General features: G+C 47.8%; 1 protein-coding gene across 1 annotated transcript in view; it reads left to right on the top strand.

Annotated features, from left to right (window-relative positions):
* MDGA1 (MAM domain containing glycosylphosphatidylinositol anchor 1) overlaps positions 1–21,362 on the top strand; it is a 147,827-nt gene extending 126,465 nt beyond the window's left edge. Inside the window, exons 14-17 of the mRNA XM_061990184.1 lie at positions 1,137–1,271; positions 18,612–18,742; positions 19,738–19,846; positions 21,139–21,362. Of these exons, the coding sequence (XP_061846168.1) occupies positions 1,137–1,271; positions 18,612–18,742; positions 19,738–19,846; positions 21,139–21,230 (467 nt within the window). The 3' untranslated portion in view covers positions 21,231–21,362. The remainder of the gene's footprint in view (positions 1–1,136; positions 1,272–18,611; positions 18,743–19,737; positions 19,847–21,138) is intronic.
* Positions 21,363–23,021: the final 1,659 nt, after the last annotated feature.

Here is a 23,021-nt window from a genome sequence, read left to right as displayed (position 1 = left end):
GGAGTCCTGTGGCCCTGGGAGCGGGTGGAGTGCTGATCTGCTTTCCACACAACACGCCTCTCCTCCACACAGGACGCAGGGAGCAGGCGGTTAATTTGTGTGTTACTGATTGGCATTAAACACACAATTAAAACACCCACGACTTTGTTTAAAGGAATAGTGTGAGCATTAGTTCTCGTTACCAGCTAATTGCCTGCTGCCTAATGCCCTTGTCTCATTCAATGCTTGTTTTGAAGTAAAAAAAAAAATGTATAAACAAGTAGGAGAACATCTTGAACACCTAGAAATGGCCTCGCAGGTTTTAGCCTTTATTGTTTCCTCAAAGAAGGTCTTGGGGAGGCAAACAGATCTCCTTAGTACCAAGCAAAAGCATGAGAAACCAGATGTGAGCTGGGTGAGGAGTGTCAGCAAATGCCTCACCACTAAGCTGGAGGAGACTGGTGTTGTATATCGCTCACGCTAGCTGTACATGGAGCATATGCTGCCATTTTAACTAGATATTACTTTCCCCTTTCTCTAATGAGGAAAGTAAATTTGTAAGCAGACACAAATCTTTGAACTCAGAAAAAAATGGGAAACATCCAATGGCCAGCTAAGGAAATGGCTTTTCCCATTAGTGTTCAGTACACCAACCCAAATGAGCATTCAAAATGATGCCAACATATTAAATAGCTAATCTGTTCTAGCCTGGGATGTTAACAACTATTATGATATTGTTCTCTAGACAACAGTATTGTTTAGGCCCCAAATCCTTTTCCCCTCTGCTTGAGGCAGAGAAATTAAGCTAGCTTCTCCCTCTTCTTTGTGGTTTTCTTCTTACACAGTGTAGTCAGCTCTGGGGCTCATGCTAGAGGAGGAAGGCTCCTTTTGCACCAAGAGACATGTGTATGTGCATGTTCAGGGACTCGTCTGCTGCATATGCTCACGATGGCCATCTCTCCTGCTCTCTCCTAAGTGCTGCAGAGTCAGGGAAGGCACTGCATACATCCTGGGATCACAGTGGGTGCAGAGTGGATGGGAATAGCAAGGCCATGTCTCTCAGAGGAGAGGTCTCCCAGGCTCCAGCATCCTGTCGGTCACAGGAAGGGAGACCCAGTGCACGCTGTCTTTCCCCACCTTTCCTTCTCTTTCTGTAGGTTATTACATGTTCATTGAAGCGTCCCGGCCGCGGGTGACGGGAGACAAAGCCCGGCTCATCAGCCCTCTCTACAACATCACTGCCAAGTATTACTGTGTCTCCTTCTACTATCACATGTACGGGAAGCACATCGGTGAGTACCCCCTGGGGAAGGGTAACCCCAGCCCAGTGCAGGATATCAGGGAAGGACTACAGCCTCTTGCTTCCTCCCTGAAATGTACTAGCAATTCAGGAAGGTAGGAGTCCTACTCCAGTGCTCAAAGCACCAGGGTAGGCTGCTGCTTTCGGATTCTTGTCCCTTACCCACACTCCAACAGTGTCAGGGTTGTGAGACTGTTGCAGCCCATCCTTCCACTCTGGCTCCTCCTCTACCATAAGGCTCCCTACCCTCCACAGAAAAGGACATTGTACCCAAGTGCATGCATTTCCTCCGCTGATGGCCACAGCCACCTTACTCCAGGCAGCACTACACCAGGTGAACAATCTATCCATTGGAGAGGAGACGGAGGTGGAGGGGCCATGTAGGACTCGAGAGCTCTGTGGTGGCTGCAGCTATTATGGAGTGGGCAGGATGCGTGTTCCCTCAGCTGTGCCAAGGGACTGTCTGCTCTGCCTGACTCCCTCCTCTCTAACTGTATGCCTGCGAGTGCAGCCAGCACCCCAGAAGTGCCTGGCACACTAATGAGTTTCCATATCCAGTCAAGGAGCAATTGCTAATTCGTCACCTCTTGATTATAATTTCATTAATTTGAATAATAGATGCACTCTTTCCACAGCACACTGAGTTATTAATCACCTGCTGGACTGGAGCCTGACTGAAAAATCAGGGCCCAGGCAGGAATGTGTCCGCCCTTCAATAAACGGGGTTAATTAACAGCTCTCTGCTTGGCACTGTTGATGTCACTGGGAGGGAACATGCTCCCGAGTCTGGCCACCACGTCTCCACATGCATGTGCCTGGCAGAGAGCTTAAACTGCAAAATCTGGAATCTCTGTCTGTCAGTGGGGACAAGGCTGAAACCCTGACTTGCTGGGTGCCAGAGGGTAAGGGCTGGGATGCAGTTCACTCAGCAGGTCTCCATCTCTGTCTCTGCTCCAAGGGCTTGTATTTATGGTCTGTACCAAGTCTAACTGGCTCTGAGGTGTTTGTACACACCTGCGTTCCCCCTGCAGACAGTCTGCTCCTGCTCCTGTTCCTGCTCCATGCTGTCCTCAGGCTAGTGGCAGCAGGGTACTAAGGCACAGAACACTGCTAGTTCACATCAGGTTGTCCTGGACCTGCTGGTCCTGCTTAGCTGACAGAGTCCAGCCATCAAACTCCGTTGTTCCCTGCAGTTGTCTGTTGTCATCGGTCAGCCTTGCTGCCTAATTCCTGCACATCATCTCCTGGAGGCTTTGAAAGGAGTCTCATTCTTTGTGATTATGATGAAGAGTGGCCTAGATTGGCAAGGAAAGAAAATGTGGAGAGAAGAGGTCTCTCTTGTTTTGTTTCCTTTAGGGATACAGCAATGTGCAATATTTCTATGTTCATTTCACAGGGAAAGTAAAAGCCCATCAGCTTTTGCTGGATTTTGGAAGGGAACTCTGTTTTTCAGCTCTCATGTGGTGGTCTGTCTGGAGGTGGTCTGTCTGGGGTGAACTAGGCATGCCAGGGAATCAATTCATTATAGGTTTTTGGGTTTTACCATTTTGCCTCTTTATTCTTTTGTTCCACCCACAAATTGCCCTGAGCAGAAGATACAGTGACTCCTGAGACCTAAGGAAGCTGCCGAGTGCTGTTTTTCTATTCCTCAGCTTCAGGCACCTTTTATATCTGTTGATTTTTCCCTTCACACTCAATGTGGCTGCCCCTGCCTGCTCCCCTTTTTCACCTTGTTGCACAAAGGAGCTGATAAATTTGTGTGAGGTGGATAGACTCTTTAATGCCATAAGATGATTTCCAGGGTGGGTGCTGCTGAGCTGAGTGCGAATAAATTATTTTAAAATTAGACTGACTAGACAGAGTCAGAGAATGAAAGAGAAAGAAATGAGAAAAAGTTCTTTTTCGCTTGGCCTGTGGAATATGTGGCTTGGTCTAGTGAACTCACAATATATCTGTCTGCAAATTGAAATTCAGTACCTTGTATCTCCTCTCTACTCTGGAGTTTCTTTCAGGGCCAAACATGATATTCCATAATTGTTTTGGCTTTTCTTCTATGTATCGAGGCACCAGAGTAAAACTGAGACCTCTCTAGGAAAAATCAGAATGCCTAGCAATCCTAAAATTGTCTGGTTTTCGTCATTCCCATTATGCTTCTTGCTAACTTTTACGCTGCTTGGTCTGTCTCCTGACTGCCACGCTGGCAGTACTCTCACATAGCTGTCCTCATCCCTGCACACGCATGAACAAGCCCGTGTTTGGGACACGCTCTGTTTCACCAGCAGGTCTAATGGCTCAATCTACATTTCTAATGCATGTTGGCTACTCCCTGTCTGGTTTTGCTTGTGCGAAGGTTGTGCAACCCTGCCAGAAAGCTTTAGTCTGTTTGGATGGTGCCAGGCTCGATGTCTTTGGTGGCTGAAAATCCTCTGAGTCCCCTGGGGAAGTGGCAGCCTGCCTGAGGGCAAATCAAGTTTCTTCAGTGCCTCTTCTTTAGCCCTGGGTTGGAGGAGAGTTCTCCTCTTTCAGATACAAGGCTCCTCATTAGGGCTTCTCCTGTCAAATGAGGAGACAGACCCTGACCTCCTACCTGTATCACATATGCAACAATATGAAGGTAAAGATGGGGTAGCTACAGCCCTGAGCCATGTCTTCCTTCCCAGATAGCCCACTCTCCCTTCAGACATGGCCCAAACCCTTGGCATACCTCGTGCCAGCCCAGTCCTACAAAGCCAGATGCCAGCCCTGCTGAGCCAGCCACAGCACTTAGGCAGGAGCACATCAGACGGCCAGACAATGTTGGCAAGAGGGCACCTCCCAGCCCAAACCTCTCTTAGCAGCTCCATCTCCGTCGTGGAGCAAACTGAAGCTCTGTCACTATGAAAAGAAGCCGTATAAAATCCCGACATTTATTTATTTTTTAATAACCCTTTTATTACCCTTTTCCCCCCTCTACAGAACTTGAAAGCTGGTTTACTCTCACAATTTGACTATAAAATATCCATAGCCATCCAGGCAAATCTTCCCTGGGAGAGTTCCCAGACACTACTCGTTTATAATAGATATGACGAAAGAGAGAAACGGAATACAAATGGAGCGTTTGTAGCTATGATATAAAATATTCAGCGACCAGCAGAGCAGGGTGATGTTGAATATCTCTCGGCTGATGAGAGATCAGGGTGAAGGGGAGCTCCCTGGAGGCAATTCCTGTTCTTCTGGAGTTATTTGGTCATTGGTTTTCCTTCCTCTGGCCCCCTCCAGAGTGAGCATTTGCTTTGCCCTAATTCTTAATTCCAGCCAGCTCAAATACAAAAATCAGGGGAAGGGGAAGGAAAGAAATTCTGTTTCCAGCAGGCATTCAAGAATGAAGGTGTCTTACTTTCGGCAGGTGCAGATATATCAAATGAGGAATTTCTTGCGTTTTTCAAGGGAGGAAGGTAGCCACGGCAGGCAATGACCAGTCCCTACTTTCAGAAAACCTCATTGTCAAGTTGGCTCTTTGGGTCAGCATTGCAGCTGGGAGCATCCTCAAGTCCTTGCTTCAGCCATCAGACTCCTCTTCCTCCCTTCCCAGAAGTTGTGTGGGAGGGGGATGCTTTGAGGGGAGACCATCGCTGATGGACTGCTCCCACCACAGTCCCCTGTCACCTCTTTCTCCCTCTCCTTGCTCGGCAGTAGCCAGATTGTGATCTACCTCCTGCCTGCTGATGAATGCTCTCACAGAGGATGGATGCTCAGAGGGATGAGGAAATTTCAGCTACATAGGATTTGTTTTCTGCGTGGCTCTTGTCCCTGTGGTAGCCAGTGATTGCTAATGCTATGACTCCCTACCTCATGAGCTAGTAACTGTGCTCATAGGGTAAACATCTGTGTTCAAGAGTTTATTTTTTCACAGGGGTACCTACATGCAAGTAGTGATGTACCCAAACATTTTTTAGCCTCCTTCTGATTTATGAGCTCATAGGTAGACACTTTTCAAACTATTTTTGCAGTATTTTTAATAGAAGATAGTCACTGCACACAGGCTTACAAGATCCAGCCTTAAGGAGGAGAGAGGTCAAAGACCCTACCTCACCTTGGGGTGCTTGCCAAGATGGGACTCTTGAGCTGCATCCTGCAGTGAAACTGGCACTTCCTGAGCTTTAAGAGTTGGGCCGGGTTAAAAGCAACGTCTGAAGACATTGCATATTGGCTTACAATATTTTGTGCTTTAAGCCTCTTTTCTGCACTAGCAGTGTCACAGTCTTACCTTTGCCAGTTCATGTCTCAGAAATCAGGGTACAGACTTATTTTCTGGCATGTGTCCAGCATCTGTGAAACTCTTGGAGAGTTAAAGGTGCTGTTATTCCAGCTTAGTACTGACAAAGACCTTAGCTGAGCACTCCCACCAAGTCTGGCCTATGTATCATTAGGATGGGAAGCTTCCAGTGAAAATGTAAACTACTCATTTATCTCTACAGCTTCTTGAGGAGGTGAAGGGGAGGGAGAGGTGATGAGCTCTTCTCCCTGGTATCCAATGATAGGATGCATGGGAGTGATTCAAAGCTGCATAAGAGTAGAATCAGACTAAATATTAGGAAATGTTTCCTTACTGAGACAATGGAACAGGCTTCCTAGAGAGGTGATGGAAGTGATCAGGCAGTTGGACTAAATGGTGTTTGCAGGCCCCTTCCAACTGCGCCGTTCTATTCTGTTCTGTTCTAGTGTAGTCTAGGCTAGTCCTATTCTGTTCTACTCTATTTTCACATGTATTGTATTTTACATTTTCTTTTTTACTTTTTTTCTTCTTCCTTTTTGCTTTTTCTCTCTTTTTTTTTCTCTTTTTTTCTTTTCTACTCCATTCTATTCTAAGATACTCTGAAGAACAGTGCTTGGGATTAATTAAGAGGAATTTTGGTTCTGAGTCACTAGAAACGATGAGATCTGATCAGATCACTTGCTACAGCATCCAAGTTCAAAAAAGCCATACGCTGCTTCTCAGAGGTAATTGGGTTTTAGGCAGGCCACTTATACTGGTGGTGTCACCACTGATGCCCTCTCACTGAGCAGGAAAACACAGATCTGGAAGGCTTGCCAAAACCAATTTCTTCTTTACTTCTTTAATTCAAATGGTTCAACCAGTGCAGAGGTGTGTCTGAGAGGTCGTGGTGAATGACCAGACAGAGGAGTCAGTGTTAGCACAGATGCAACATGTCGACATTTTGTTTCTGACAAGTGACCACAGTCAGAGCTGTCAGGTCACACAGATTGATAGATACCAGTCATGTCAATGGAAAAGCAATCTGAACCACGAACATGGCTGTTTTTCTAAGATTCAGTATTGTAGCTCCCTTGTTCCTGCCCAAATCTTGTTTATGAACACAGCACCCTGCTACCGGTGGCACCCGGCAGGAAGCTGCATTCTGGTGGATATATATCACATTTGCCTTATATACAAATGCATGGTTCATGAAATCCAAGCCATTGTCTCCAGTGCAATAACTCTACGTAGTAGAGACTGCATCACTGGATTGATTGAGGGGATGCTGATTTTCCTAATGAGTACAATTAATTTCCCTCTAGGCTCTTGAAAACAAGTTGCAGTTAGAGTGAACAGTTTGTAATGAAGCAAATGTATTCATTTTTTTTAATACTCATTCTTTGTCCACTTATTCAGATGATTCTTGGCTTTACCAAGAGGCTTTACTCCTCCATCAGTAGGCCTGCATTTGACTAATGTTTTGTGCAGCTATCCAGCAGCTTCCTGTGGCCTATGACATCAACCTTTTGGATAATCTGTGGTCTCTTTGGTAGTATCTGCTTGGTTTTTTTGGATGTTGGTCAGCTACCATGGTCATGAGCAAGGACTATAAATTTCTGGCAAGATAACCATATATTTGTAAAGTGTCATTCAAGCCCTGTAAGTTCAATACAGCGACTCTGAACCAAAGACAGTTAAGTCATTGTTTTTCTAAATACTTAGTGAACTTTGGATTAGAGCCATAGATTTAAAGATTATTAAGACCAGATGGGACCAATACATCATCTGCTCAAACTTCATGCATAAGCAAGGGCAGAGAACTCTCTTCAGTTACTCTTGCTGGAGCCTAGTATATACTATGTGTCTACAACTTCATTGGATATTTACTTAGAAAGAGCACCAATGGCATGCTTGACATGGCTTGCAGATGTGCGACTGAGTCATCCTGATGCTGAAGAGCTTGGCATGTAAAGCTGAAGAAGACATGGAGAAGAGAGAAGGTTATTCAGATGTAAACTGGTTATATGTAATTTTTATTCCATGAATAATGTGTCTTCATGTTGGTGTGGGCATTCTGCTTAGTACCTTGTCCTCGCACCTCCCTAAAAGTGCATCACTGAATCAAGTTCTGAGAGCAAATAAGCCACTGAAATGTTGCCTTCTTCAAAAGTCCTCCTCTTCTGTCTTACCAATCGTGATCTAACCACATTCCTGCTGCAGGATTTGTTGTGAAGGCTGTCAGGAGCACAGGCTGGTGACACCAATTCATTTGAAGATGCTCTGGGTATCCACAGATCACCTCTGCTCCTGCTCACTTGATTGGAGTTGCTATTACTTGACTGGTGGGAAGCTGCTATGATCTCTGTACCCTTCCTCCAGGCTCTCAGGAAAGCATCCTTCCATTCATACTCAGCTCACAGCAGCAGCAGCCGCCTTGCACAAAGTTGAGTGTCTGTAAGGATATACTGCAACCTGATCGTCTCCTGAGACATCAGGTGTTGCATCAATTATTCAGGTCCTGAAATTGCTAAATACAAAACTTAACAGGCACTTAAGAGGAAACAGGAGCCCTTAGTGCATATCCAGCAACTTCTTTAGCACTCCCAGGTTACTCTTCCCTCCACGGACCATTAACTATTTCACTAGTGCCGTATTGTACAAGTGGAGACTGAAGATGAGGATTCCAGGTGCACATCTGGAGACACCCCCTGGATGTTCTATCAGAATAAAGACTGGGGGGACAGAAAGCACAACTGTCTTGCAACTGCTGTGCAACCATCCCAGTCTATTATTTGACTTCAACAAGACATGATTTTGTAACATGTAAATGCTTCCCAGAAGAGAAAAAAAATGCTAAACAAGTTGTCAGTCATCACAGTTACTTGAGGAGTGACTGACTCTCCCAAAGAGAGCTCTGCAGTGAGGCATCCCAGCACTTGAATTGAAGGAGTTTGCAGATCCAGGTTGAGAGTCTCATTGTCTCTGCCAGTCACTTAGATGTTTTCTGGTAAAAGTACAGGCAGGCATGACATGGGAAAAGGGGTCTCTTGCTGTAATGCATCCTGCCTCAAGCTGGGAACATGACCTACTCTAACAACCTTCCTTCAGCAAACAACTTCCCAGGCCTGAAACATTCATCTCTCATGTCTTCTTGAATCAGGCCTGAGAACAGATTTTGAGTGGTGTCTTCAGTTCAACAGGAAGAATATGCGATCTCAGCTGCTCATTCCTGCTGTCTCGCTGGCTTCAGCATCGCACTAAAACAGCCCATCTGCTCCAAGCCCTGCAGCCGTACAGCTGCCCTGTGCTTGGCTCCCGGGACAGAGAGACCACAGACCGGCTGATGACGGGGAAATAGGTTGATAATTGGGATGGAGAAGTGACAGGCAAAGTCCTCCTCAGCATAAGTACAGCTGCTTCTGCAGGATTTTTGTCAGGAACACTCCCACACACCCCACTTGTATTTTGGGGGCTCTGGGAGGCTCCTTCCTCTCTGGTTGAGGTGTTTGCAAAGCCTGTCCAGAGAAGGGAGGCAGGCAGACCACCCCCCATCCCCCATCTGGCTGTTATGCTCTTTTAAACCTGGCAGTGCCTATGAAGCAGACTTCTGTTTCAGCTCATCTGAGCAAGCTGAGTGTACTGCGTGCTCTCAGACTGAGAGCTGAGCACATGAATTGCGTAAAGGACCCAGCTGTCTCTGGTGGGAAAGATGAAAAGGTTTGTTATCAAAGCCAGGAGAAGAGAGAGCATTTGCCTGGAGGCTTCTGGGCACGTCACAAAACAGAGGGTGAACAAGGAGCAAGCAAACCTCACAGCAACTATGGTTCACCCCACTTCTTGAGTCTACAAAACTGGTTTGAAAAGTTCCCTATGCACAGTTTCCTTTCTCTGTTCTTGGTACTCCCATTTTCCCCCAGGCTGGCCTTTCCTCCCTAAGGTAGTACCCAGCACTTCTGGGGACCGCCAGGTACAGCACCAGTAAGAAGGAAGGTTGCTGCCTGGCCACCTTCAATCTGCTTGGTTCCAGGAAATATAAGAGGGGAAGAAGGATGGGCTGCTGCAGCTCACTTGCCTGAGACACAAAGTACAATGATCTTACCCACAGACCGGCCAACATCAGAGTAGATCTCCAGTCCTGCCTTGGACCTGGTCCTGTAATAAGAAATCATGGTCTGATTTCTACTCTTTATAGGGCCCTGGGACCACAATCCAGACAGGTCATTCTGGGGTTTGAGATTCATTTTAGATTCTCTGATCTACAGCAATCAGCTTTAAGAGAGCAGTAAGTGATGCAGGCTGCTAGGTCAGGAGAGAGAGGTTGACACATCTGTCAAAGACGTACACTGGCTGTCTTCCTAGTCAGGACAAACAGGAGTCTGATCCCACCAAATCAACCTCTGGGCCTCCTTTGGAGCCCAGACTGGACATAGCAATTGTGGTGGTTTTGCCAGCAGCTGAAGCTGGGCCAAGCTCCTCTTTCCCCTCATACGCCCCATAAAGGCTGGTTTGCATGCCTTCTATCCCTCTGCCCCATATGCCCACCAGAAATGGTGCAGAAATCATCCCACAATTGCTCATTAAATTAAGGGCAGGACAGTGCAGTGTTTGGGAGGATTAGGACCACAAAAAAAGGCAGAAGGGCTGGGCTGTTATGCTGCGCACATAAGTTGCCTGCCTTGTGCTGAAGGAGTCAGGGCTTTGTAGGTGCATCCCCTCTGGCATATTCCAAAAGCCAAGGACAAACTCTCTGGCTACATGGGTAGAAGCAGTGGCTGTGGAAAGATCAGAACTCCTTTCTTAGGGATGGATGGATAGAGGAGGAGTGCATTTAGGCCAGGACATATCTCATCCTGCACCATGGCTTCAAGCAGACCACATCTGTGTGTGTGTTTGGACATGGGATCCTTGCTAGGAACAAAAGGGCAGACCTTAGATAAGGAGTAGTACAGGTCGTTCTCAATCTCGAGAGGTGGAGTTCTGCTAAAAATGACAAGGAGAACTCCTTTCCACACCTACATCTTCTCCTTCTTAGATGGGAATATCTCCAAGGGTGCACATCCTTAGCCTTTACAAGGATCTCTGGATAAAGAAAAGCTGTTTAGGCAAGCCTGGAGTATAAAACAGGAGATGTTTCCAACTAATATGTGTTTTTTCCTGTAATGCAAATTCCTCCTTTTTGGGACTGGTGGTATTTCCTGAAGAGTGAGAAATCCCATGAGAAAGAATCTCTGTGTAGAGAGGTGTATGGACAGACAGATGTTGTAAATTATCACAAATATTCATTATGGAGGGAGTCGCACAAGGAGCTGGAATATTAGCATGAATTATCATGGCGAGGAGAACAGAGAGTAAGTGGGAGCTTTTTTGCATCCAGACAGTGCCTTCAGACAGTGTGCTGCATATACCAGCATGGAGGAGACCGTAGCAAGGCTGGATGAACCCCAGAGGGAATCTCCATCTCATGGTGGAGAATCACCATGCAAGAACAGGTCTTGGCAGCACATTTGTGGCTGCGAGGGGGCAAAGAGGCCACCAAGGCAGCTAAAGCACCATCCTGCTCAGTAACCAAGCAGGGGACACACACATCATTTACCTTAGATTACTGGAGGATTCTCAAGTCCCGTTGATGTAGGTCAATGACCAGCTCTCTGGGAAAGCATCAGCAGCCTCCAAGCTGGGGCTGAGAAGAGTAAGTTGTGGTGAGGCTATGTGATCCCCACGCGCTGAGCTTGGCGAGTGAGGGGGACGTGTGCTGGAGCACAGGTGTTTGGCGACCTGCTTGGCTCAGGATACTGTTTGTTTTCTGCTTTGCTGGGATGTATATAAGCACACATTTAGCTGAGAGGGTCATAGGTACTATCCTGCCTGCTTGCCTCACTCTGCCTACAGAGAACAGAGGTCTGCAGGAGGTGTGGTGAAACTGAGGATCTGGTCACTATTAGACTGTTTGAACTGAGGGCAAGCAGAACTATGGCTTGGCAGATGATAGGCAAAGGGAACCTGTTCCCAGCCTAATCCTGTGGCCAGATCAACATGAACCTGATTTATCAGGGAGATCGGACCAGTTGATTTCTAGAGGTCCCTTCCAACCCCTACCATTCTGTGATTCTATGTGCTGTGAATTGGCATGAAGCCTCCTGGGCTGGCAGTGGGCAGGCGCTGTGGTCAGCTGGCACACAGGAGCAGAGCTGCTGCCCGCAGCGGCACTCGAGGGCTGTGAGAACACAGCTGCGCTTGGTGCTGAGGCCCAGACACCCATCTGTCCTATGGGGAAGCAGACTCTGTCCACATAGGCTCCTGAAAAACATTTCAGCACAGGAAAGGGATGTGATTTAGCAAGATGGAGTAATGAAATGGACTTGAAGTTGGTGAAAAGCCCGAGGACTCCTGATTCTTGTCTTTTAAATGCCAAACTCCGTATGCTCCCTCTGCACTCCTCTAACTGCATGTTGTATGGGCTTTTGTTCCTCTGAGGTAGTGTAAATTTAACATTATGGAGCATGGAGGGGTTTTTTTCTCCCTTTTTTGAATTCCTTAAACCATATCGCGTTGTCTGCACATAGACAGCCGGTTGCTGGTCACAAACAACCTCTGAGGGAATTTGCCATAAAAAGAGGTGGCAGGATTTTGTTCTGTACACACAGTATCAAAGATGAAAGTCTTGTATCGTTCATCTTTCAATGCCAACACTTTCTCTAATTAGACCAAGGATCAAATGAGCAAAGGAGCTCAAGCATAGCTCCATTGCAAGTCTGCTCCCACCATATCACCATCTGCTGTCTATGTACACAGACAGGTGGGGATATGCTGGAGAAAGGGACCTGTAGATGTAGTTAGCCCGCCTTCCTCCCTTTAGCACTCTCATTCCTCATCCTGAGGCAGACATGAGCATACCATTGCATTTACCCCACTGCCTGCATGCCCAGGTCCACTCACCTAGCACATTGCCCTCAGGGGTCCAGCCACGTGTCCACTTTGCTTCTTGACAGCACGGTGTTGTTACTTCTCTGCTAATGCATTCCCTCCATCCCCAAATTCATATGCACGCCTGGCAGGTCAGATAGTGATGGATCATAGATCAATCTGTTCAATTGGCTTTGCCATGTCAGGGGATATTGCTCCAAGCCCATGCTCATTTGATGGTGGTTTAAGGAGGCCAAGGGTGGAAATGTGTTTGATTTTTGATATCCACAGTAACATCGAAAGAAAATTCCCTGTAGCCAGGTATTTGTAATTTTCACAGGTTTGCTATAGTGGAATCAAAACTTACCATATTGCTATTTATATCCCCAGAAAATCTCAGCCACAGCAAGGGACTGGAGGCTTCTGTTCCTCTGATCTCTTTCACTATAGCTTTCCCACTGTAATGAAGAAAAAGGAGTGTCCTGTAGCAATTAGCTGGTCTGTGGCACAGCACCAAACATGCTCAGTGCCTCTCTAAAGCTGATGGGGATGCCTCCTGACTAGAGGTGTGATAGTGGTGCTTGCCAAACTCTGACCAAGGCTCCATTTTCTTGCTGTTGATGAGCACTCTGAACCCTCCTGCTTTGAAGTTACAGAAACCGTGACCACAGGAGGGTGTCTGTGTAGTGACCCTGTGACTGGACACTGGGGACCCTGTGCACCAAGCTGAGATCAAAGACACGTGCAAATCAAGCACTCTGTGATCAGGAATGGAAAGAAGCCAAGAGGCTTTCACTGCCTTACTTCAAGTATGTTCATAGAGGAAGCATCATTAGAGACTTATGAAATCACAAGTAAACATATCCTGTCATGGCACAAAGACAGCTTACATTCCTAGAAATTATGAGTCAGTATAAGCTGATATTATTTCTCCATCTCTGTCTGTGCTACAATTATTTTTCCACCCTCTGCTTTCTGTCTATTGGAGCAGTAACTTTCCCCCACATCACTGTAACTGAGAACACCAGTCTGACACTGGCTGTTATTCATTAACATCCGTTTAAATGAGAGGAGAGCCCTGGTTTTGTTGCGGGGATTATGAACAGTAATAGATTCTTTCAGGGGACTGTCGTTCACTCCTGGGATTTGCCTGCCCTAAGCTTTGGGTTTTTAGTTTGCCATCAGTGGTGTTAACGCTAAACCACATTTAAGAAAGTGTTCAGGGCCCCTGTTCAAAATGTAAGAGATATTTTCTCTTTATCCTGGCTTTAGCCCTCATATTGAGTCTGCAAGTGACTCTGCCAGGCTGTACAAGGCCTGAGTCCTCTCCTTTCTTCTTCTTAAGCTGTCTTGCCTGTAGTTAAAATACTGTGGGAATTTCCACGGGAGCTTTCAACCCTGGATTCCCAGTTGGGTGCCAAACCCAAGCTGGGGATGCAGCCAGGATTTCCAGCAGGTCTCTTGGGAGGGTGGCAGCCAGGCTCCTGGCTGGGGATCTCCACAGCCTCCCTACCCATCTCATTGATCTCTGCTGCACTTGGCACAGTACCCTCTCTCTCGGTGTGCAGCTGAGAGTCGTCCTCCATTTGCTTCCGAGCCACTCGAGCTGCCTGCCCTCCATCCAAGCTGAGTAAACCAAGCTGTGCCTCAGCTTTTCCCCACCCTATCACCCTCCCCACTACTACCCCATGGACAGCTCTCGAGAAAGCCTCTGCCTTCTCTGCTATCCCATGCCCCTGGCCCCACCCTTACAGACAGTGCTGCCCTATGCCGCCTGTTCTGGATCTATGCTGCCATTCAAGACAGCAGTGAAATCCCCATCCTGTGGAAACTGAGAGAAGACCTTTTCTTGTTGTGAGAAGGTAACATTTAAAAGACATCCCTTGGGCTAGTCTATCTGGCAGCTCAGCTGGTGCTCTTTTGTGTGAGTGCCACTCTTTTGAAATGCCAGCTCTGGTCTTAAAGGCAGCCAGCAGAAGGCTCGCTCTTCCTCATCACTCCTCACTGGCCTTTATTCTCCCTTTGAATTGGGAAGAATTACAGATTACAAGAAAAATGCAGAGATTGACTTGTATGGGGAGAGGTAACACCAGGATTGCTGGCATCCTGGGATTTCCCTTTTGTGTTTGACTGCCTCTGGTCAGCTGGAGAGATTTAGCAGCAGATAGATGACCCATCTTTCTGCCTGACCAGAAGGTGCCCTTAGGAAATGCCAGGCACATCTGATGGGGGAAATGGGGAAAGGAAGACAATGACACAAATAGGTGACAAAACTGGCTGGCTGGATTTGGACTCTGATATAGGAAACTAGGCACGATTGTAGCACAAAACCAGGCAAAAGGAGTGGCTGCATTAGCTGGCACTGGAGAACCCCCTGATGGGCTTTTCACATCTCCACTGATGGAGGCATAGGGGTTGGAGAGCAAGTCCCACTTTGTTTTCTCTTCAATTTGTGACGACTAGAAAGGCAGAAGAGCTCAGGCCCTTCTTTTCCCTCGTGTCTTCTTGCTCAGGTCTCGTAAAATTTTTTTCCTATGTTTCTCAGTTCCTCTCTGAGTGAGCATTATTATCCTTGATTGTTATTGTCATCATGTCATTTCAGCAGATAAAAGTAGGTAAAAGCAGTTTTCTAAGGATCATGCAGCAAGTCAGTCCACAGCTGTTAATGGGCTCCTCACACCTCATGTTGGCCACTTCCTCCTGCAAAGCAGGATTTAGGTATAGAGTCTGTGCTCTAGGAGAGCACCTTACAAGCATCAGGTAGCTGGCTTGGTCTGAACTTGAGTGATGTGTTGAAAGCTACACAGGGAGTGAAGGTGATTAATAAGGCATGAGATGGATATTGCTAGATTGCACAGAGTGTGGGCAGGTGTGAATTTGCCAGAGACCAGGAGCTATGGATGCCAATATCTACGTAGACTGAGACTTAATCTAAGGATTTGCATGACTGTAGATGGGATCCCAGAACAACATTTGGTTTTATGGCAGTGGGCTGAACCCAAAGCTTTCCCTTGGAAAACACAAAGCCCTGCAGCACTTGTTCCATTACATAGTTGACTTTTGGGTCCAGACTGAAAAACAGAGATAAAGAAGCTCTGAGCAATTGGAAAGACAACTTGTAGCTTTCTGTAGTCCATGACTAGAATGTTTTATGGCTCTGCCTGGAGCTCAGATCTGAAGGTTCATTTCCAAGTGTCTCCATCACAGGCTACATGCCCTCAAACCTGACTAGCAGCTTGTGGCAGACTGACACACAGTAGAAAGGAGTAAAGCAGAAGACCTGCACAATCTTTAACATCTACAACACTGCATACTTGGTTCAGGTCAGGGAGAGACTTCATCCCTGTTCAGTTTGAAGTCCTTTAGTCTGTGTCACACCTCCCAGAAGCACATTCACAGTGACAGCATTACTGGGAAAGGGAGGTGATGTGGTTTATCTGCAGCCTGAGGAAGACTCTGTAACTCATCAGGAATTGCAGATAGGGCCATGAGATCCAACTCTCTTCACAACTCTGATTTGTAAGACAGTCGTGGGCATGTTGTTCATCTGTTTTGACCTTCAGTTTTCCATGTGTAGACAGGAGTGGTGAAACACTGCATGTTGTGACCAGATAACGGAGCTTCCTTCCCAGTTGTGAGCCATTTGAAGAATGCCTGCTCATATTTAGTATTGTTCTATTAGGCAATTTAGGGGCCAAAAGGTTGAAACTTTTTTCCTGATGCTGCAAAGACATGGAGCTGTGAGCCAGGATATGCTCAGGTTTGGTTTGGGTTTAGGCCAGACATTTACAGCCAGTGCCTTTGGGGCACTAATTTGCATTCCAGATGCTTCTCTGGGTCTCTTTCTATTTCACCTTTGCTTTTTTTTCCTAGGGTATCAAAGTTCATTTGCCGCCTGATTTGTCCCAGTGCTGACTACCCAGCCAGGTTCTTGCACAGCTAATCCTCGCTGCAAGTCCCTAGATGAGGGTAGAATAGACAACAGTTGGTTTTAATCCTCGCTTGCTAGCAGCTTCATATTAATTCTTCATTCACTCTCAGTCTCTCACCTCACCAGTTCTAGTGTCTGTAATTAGCTCCTCTGAACACATTCCTGTTGACACTGATTCATGATGTTATCTAGTTCCTCACATGCCATCAGTTTGGCTAAGGGCCTCCGTGAGGACTGGGCATCCTTCTTAGAGAGACTTTCCCTCATAGGAAAAGTCCTGAGGGCAGGGACTGCACAAAAAGAAACCGTTGTCTCAAAGCTCACTCGAGATCCCAGTCACTTACATCTGTCTCCCCAAAGCTGTGCAGAGCCAGCTGGTCTCAAGACAGAGAGAAACAAGTTCTTTCACCTCATATCTTGGGTTGTGGTGTGCATCCCAAACTGAGTATCACCAGGGAAAGGAATAGGATGTGCTCTCCCTGTCCCATCAGGCCTTCACCTAGTTTTCTCAGCTAGCCTCAGTGCTAAGACTTCTGAACATTTGCAGGCAAAAACATCCCACTCTTTCCCCAGTTTACTAAATTATACACATATTTCATTCTTTTAACCTTTTCTTGTAAGTCAGACACTCAGAATATAAACATTTCATCATCTTTATTGTGCATCTCTGAACTCACAGCTCTTTTTCTCTGGTACTTGACGAGGGTACTTACAGGTCCCTGTCTCTCACACAGTGCCCCCAGGGCTGATGTGCTGAGAATGATGAATTCCCAGGGATCATGTAGGAAGGAGGTTACATAGGAAAGTCTCTTTCCTGGTCTCTTCCCCTGCCATCTCTCTGCTGCTGCCCCTCAGAAGGGCGTACCCAGGTGGGAATGCAGCATCCCAAGCACAGACAGGCTGTGGACATATAAGTAAGGGTAATTACTGCCTCTCTGCTTTCAGGTGTAATATGTCTGTGTAGAGAGACCAGAAACACTTACAAGCAACAGTGTGACTAGAGCTGTAATTGATTTTTTGGTTTGGCAGCTGAATGGAAAAATAAATAAGAGAAAAAAAGCTTCAAGTCAACCCTGAGTGAATGTTTAAAAATGTTTTTTTCACTGAAACGAAAAAGGGAAAGAAAGTCAACTGAGGGGATTAGTAAAAAGATGCTGCAAGAAGGCAAACCGAGATGGTTTCGTTTGTGAGTGGAGGGTAGCAAGCTGTGACACTGTTTTCAACGTGAGAACTGGAAATGCTTTGAGATTGCTTTGCCTTGGTTTTGGTTTAACAGCAGATGAAGCCTTTTGAGAATTGCTTTGTTTGAAAGATCTCAGAGGTGGGTGTTGATTCACAGGGTTTTTGCGTCCCTCTGAAAACGTGGGGCTGAGATGGTAGCAGTAGCATGGTAGAGGCAAATGCTACCCAGCACTAGCAAAGAATGGCTGCTCGCTCCAAGGCTGCTTCCAGGGCAAGGGGAGACTGAGGAGACAGGTCACATTTCTTCAGCTGAGGGCCAGGGCCAGGGCAGGAAGAGGGCTCTAAGCTGCATAGTGTACGTCAGGTATCAGTGACGAACGCGGAGAGGCAAATGTGTGTCCTGGGCTACCCCATTCAAGGGAGATGTAAAGAAACTGTTGCAGATCCAGTGTAGAGGCATCAGAATGGTCAAAGGCCAAGAGCAGAAGTTTTTGGAAAGAGAGGTTGAGGCAACTGGAAAAGAGGAGGCTGCTATTAGCCCTTGGTCCCCAGCTATTTGAAGGGCAATTTCAACGATAACAGAGACAAAATCTTATCAGTAATGCTAGGCAATTTAATGGGGAAGAGTGGCCACAACTGGAGGTTCATATTGGACATTATGAAAGGTTGATTTCCTCAGGGAATTTTAAGACTTGGCCAGGCCTCATATAAAGCTGGAGACAGCTTCAAGCAGAAGGTCAGATGAGATGCCTCTGGAGGTGTCTTGCAGCTAGCATTTCTGCCACCCTCTTTGTGTGCCGCCCCAGCCATGCTACAGACTGCTGCTTCCTGTTCCTGTTCTCTCTGTCTTCACCTGGGTCTGTGTCCTCCCTTGGATAGCCCAGAGGGATGAAACATTGCCAGTGGAACTGTCACATGTACCCAGAAGGCAGGCTCCCTCCAGAGGCTCCCACTGGGGCTCTGCAGGCTGTCCCTGGGCCAGCTGGGGCATTCAGCTGTGCCTGGAGGCTGAGCACCAGACCTATGCCAGGTGCCAGCCTGGCACAGGCAACAACCAGTGCCTGGTTTCTCTTTTGCAGGCTCCCTGAACTTGCTGGTCCGTGTGAGGAACAAGCGAGCCATCGACACCCAGGTCTGGTCCCTCAGCGGGAACCGGGGCAACATGTGGCAGCAAGCACACGTGCCCATAAACCCTCCCGGGCCCTTCCAGGTAAGCCAAGGCCACAGCCAAGGAGACACCTGTCATTTGTCCTGTCCACGTGCCATGGGCTGCAGGAGACTTCTCAGCAGACATTTGCCTCCATGGCACAGGGACTGGCTGGGCACAGGGATGGTGCTGGGAGCTCTCCACCCTCAGGGTCACTGGAGCAAGGGAAGAGGTTAATGGATGCACATAAACCAAACCTGCTTCTCTCTGAAGCCATCCAATACTGTCATGTGCAAGCATCAGTTTGGCATTATAAGTTCTCTGATCATTGCTGGTCCAGAAACTGCTTGTCGAAGATCTCCTTCTGGTACCAGGTCTGCGTGACAGGTCCCTTGGCCTTGAGCAGCTGGGAGATGCTGGCATGTTGGTGTAAAGTGACTTTGATTTCCAGCATGTCCTGCAAAAGCCCACCCTCACCGTTCCCCCGGTTTAGGACTGTAGGACAACCTGTGAATATGAGCTGGGCATTCTGTATCTGCTCATCAAGCCGTTTATGAATACCCAGGAAGCGGGCTGATTGGTTACTGTTTGGGTTTTGTCTGATCTTTTTGCCCAATGAGCCACTTGGCTGTTGTAGGGTTCTTTGTGAGAGCTGGGTCTGTGCAGGCTGGTAAGTTGTGGCATTGTGTCAAAAATGCCCAGCATGCTTCTGGGTACTGTAAAATAATAAATAAGAATTTCATTACTCTTGTGAGCGCTGTTCAGTGTTGGTTGGTTAGTGCAGCACACTTAATAAAGCAGAGCAACACGTGCTCATTTATTACTCTAATGGATGCTCAGCACACAGGGTTGGTCCTGTAAGTAGTGAAGCTCACAGAATCACAAGTTCAGCTCTCCAGATTCTGTGAGTACTGTAGAAACAGGAAGGAATCACTCACTTGGGGACCTGATAAGATCTGGCCTGTGCCCTGCTCACCCCTGCAGAGCCCAACAGAACAGGAAGGGTCCTCCACACCTGCAGCCTCAATACTGGGCTGTGTCCCACGCTCTGCTTGCAGATCATCTTCGAAGGCGTCCGTGGCACGAGCTACGAGGGGGACATTGCCATCGATGATGTCACTCTGAAAAAGGGGGACTGTCCAAGGAAGCCCATCGGACCGAATAAGGGTGAGAGTGTGTGTGCCTCAGAGGAAAATGCATGAGTGAGTGTGCATACAGGAACGTGTGTGAGGGATGCACAGCAGGGAAGAGGTCCATGTGCTCTGTAACTCAACGAGATGATTGGTCATCAGCAGAGATCTGCAGAGGCACTGTCAGACTTGTTCTTTGTTCTTGTTCTTTGTGAGTTGGCACGAGCTCAGAGAAGCAACCAGATCCTGTAGGGACTGTGATGCCAGATACCAGCACGCTGAAGTCTGCACCAGTACATTGGGTTCAGGCGTCATCTCCAAACAGCTAAAGCCTTCTGCAGTATCTTATTTCCCAGAAACCCTGGGTATGGGAGCTTTGGAAAGGGAAAGACCTTCTGCTCTTATGGCCTCTGCAGTCCTTCACCAGGGAAAAAACAATCTGCCTTTTGAGGCTTGGAGCCAGGGAGGAGGATGGGCTTCTTCCCATGGCCCTGTGAGCAGAGAAGCACAGCCAGGCAGAGTATTGCACAGGCAGGATGGCAGCAAGCTACCCGAGGTGTATATCACCTCTCTCCCAGTACTTGAAGCTAATTCCTCCCAGCCCCTTTCCAGTCCATCCACACCATGGTGGCGCCAGCATCGCAGAAATGGAGACAATCCCACTGTTACCGAGGTGGGCTGAGGTTGAAGCCACAGCAAGGTGCATAAGCAGTACGTAGGCATTAGTCCTTGGGGAGTATCACTGGTGTGCCTTGTGTTTTAGTCACACCTGTGCTCTGGATAACATGTGTCAGGTAGGCAGGAGAGCAGATGTTCAGAGCATGCAAAGCAGAGGCAAACAGGAACTTGTGAGCAAGATTCAGTTTGTCCATTTTTTTAAGGGAAAAAACCCTCATTACAGAAGAGTCACTTTCAGCAATTTTCCCACCTCCAAAGGTGAAAGGGGGAACAAAAGTCAGAACACCCTAAACATTTTGAAATTTCAGGTACAGTTAAAGGTCTGTTTCAGCCTAGGATGGCCAAGCTGTAAACAAAGCACAAGCCCAACTTTTTGTTTGACTGAAGTTGAATCTTCTGGGCAAGAAAGGAGGGTCAGATTGCAAAAGTAACCAAGGTTTGACCTTATCTCCTGAGTGAGTTGGAAAACAAATAATTTTGGGAAGCCTTGAGAATGTCCAGGGGAAACTAGAAAGATCTTCCAACAGATATGGGAGGTGCTTTGTGGCTCAGGGTGGGAGGAAAGGCTAAGAAACTGCTGTGAGGTGACTTGTTTGATGAGGTCTGGATCCATCCCGTCACTAATTCTTTCTCTCTCTTCTTGACTGGCAGCGGTTGCTCTTCCCGGAAGCGGTGTTCCAGCCCTGCACAGCCCTTGTCTTTGTGGCCCATTGACTTTCTTCCTTTACGTGCTGCTCAGATGATGGCAAGCAAGCGCTCCTTTCTTCGGACCGAGACATTCCTGCTCCTTTCCTACTCAGTCACCTCTGCTCCTCTTCCTCCCCTCCTCACTGGCACACCAAAGTGTCCATATGTTACCAAAGACTGACAGGCATGACCACGCAAAGGGATCTGGTTCAGAACTGGAGCACTCCTTGAGAAAGTCATAATGTCTAGAACAAAATTTCAAAATAAAGACAAACATTTTTTAAAAGCACGTGCACAAGAGAGAGAGAGAGAGGAAGGAAAGAAACAGAAACACACAGAGAAGAAGCAATGAAGGAAAGAAAATAGGAATGAAGAAATGTGAAGAGCAAATGAAGGAGGATAAAAATCACCCCCATGTTTCCTTGGGAATGTCAGACAGGGCTTCCTCAGGGAAGTGGGAACTTGTTTTAAACAAACAAACAGACAAAAATATATTAAAGCACAAATTTCTACCAGAACAGTTACTTTCTTTACTGCAGAGCCCACAGCTTAGTGGATGCTATACCGCAGTGCTCCCCTTGTCTCCCCATGCCCTCCCGCTGGCTGGGGCTGCCTGGCTTTGGCTGCAGCTCCCTGCAGTACCGCTGGCCCTGACCGTGAGGCAGCAGCCACCTTGCGTGCCGGTGGCCCCAACATCCTGCCTCGCACCGCATGTGCTTCAGTGTCTCCATTCATCTGCATCTCCCAAGCTCTCATGTATTTAATTGCCCCCTGTGTGGTTTGCTTTGGCCTTTCCCTACCGCCCTGTGCTTCTCGCCCGCCAGCCTGCAGAAGATGATGGACCCCTCACCTGAGGCACGCGGAGCCATCCCAGCCAGATCCAGCAGCAGCACTGGCCTCCGAGCGCCTCACTCTCTCTCCCAGCACTCTTTCTGGGCGGAGGAGGCGTGAGAGCAGGTCTGAGTTGAGGGCACAAATGTGTCTCTATGGGGCTGAGGGATGGAGTGAGGCGGGGTGGGTTGTGAAGTCGGGGAGAGTTGGATGTTGGCTTCCCCCTCTGAATGTTGGGATGATGGTTGCTTCAGCCCTGAGACCAGGATTACTCCTCTGCCTCTATTTATTTTGGTCTTTTATTCCGTTTCTCAACTTGCCCCACCTCAGGCTCTTTTGGATTATGGGAAGAGCCAGGCATTTCAGCCTTCTTCGGGCAGACAGCCGATCCTGTGCCCATGGCCCACCTCCCGAGCCAGGAGTTCAGGCAGCTCTGACAGTGTCCTCTCGCCTTCTGAGGCCTTTTTAGCACGTGCAGTGCGTTAGCTGCAGAGTGGGCAATGTCTGGCAACAGCATCGCTGCTCAGGGCAGAGGTGGCTGGAGTTTATCAGCACCTGCAGACCCACAGGCACTCGGCTTCCACTGTCAAAGCAGCAGGCAGAGGAGCTGAAAAGTGGAACAAGCAGGAAAGTACCCCAACAAGGATGGAGGCAGGAGGCTTGACCCAGAAGAGAGGCTTGTGCTGAACTGTGGCCCCTGTTTGCCACTGAGGAACAAGGGAACAGGGATGGGGGAAATTCATCTCTTCCCTGCTGGCATCGTGAAAGGGTAAAGCTGGTGTGTGTCTCTGCTGAAGAGCTGCGGGTCTGGCCTGTGGAGGCACATGCTGCTCCAGGTGTACCCCTAAGGAGAAGGATCTGCCCTGCACCAGCCAATCTCAAGTTGCAATAGCCTTTTCGCAACTGAGAGCAGCTCTGTGCACAACTTACCTCCCTGCACAGGGCAGAGTTAGCCCTACAGGACTGTGAACTGGGGTTTAATCAACACTCTGGCAGTTCGGTCAAGTTGACTCTTC

Source organism: Colius striatus, chromosome 2, assembly GCF_028858725.1.
Source record: "Colius striatus isolate bColStr4 chromosome 2, bColStr4.1.hap1, whole genome shotgun sequence".
In the NCBI taxonomy this organism is placed as follows: Eukaryota; Metazoa; Chordata; class Aves; order Coliiformes; family Coliidae; genus Colius; species Colius striatus.
The sequence above is the reverse complement of the archived record's forward strand: the minus strand, read 5'-3'. Positions and strand labels throughout refer to the sequence as shown.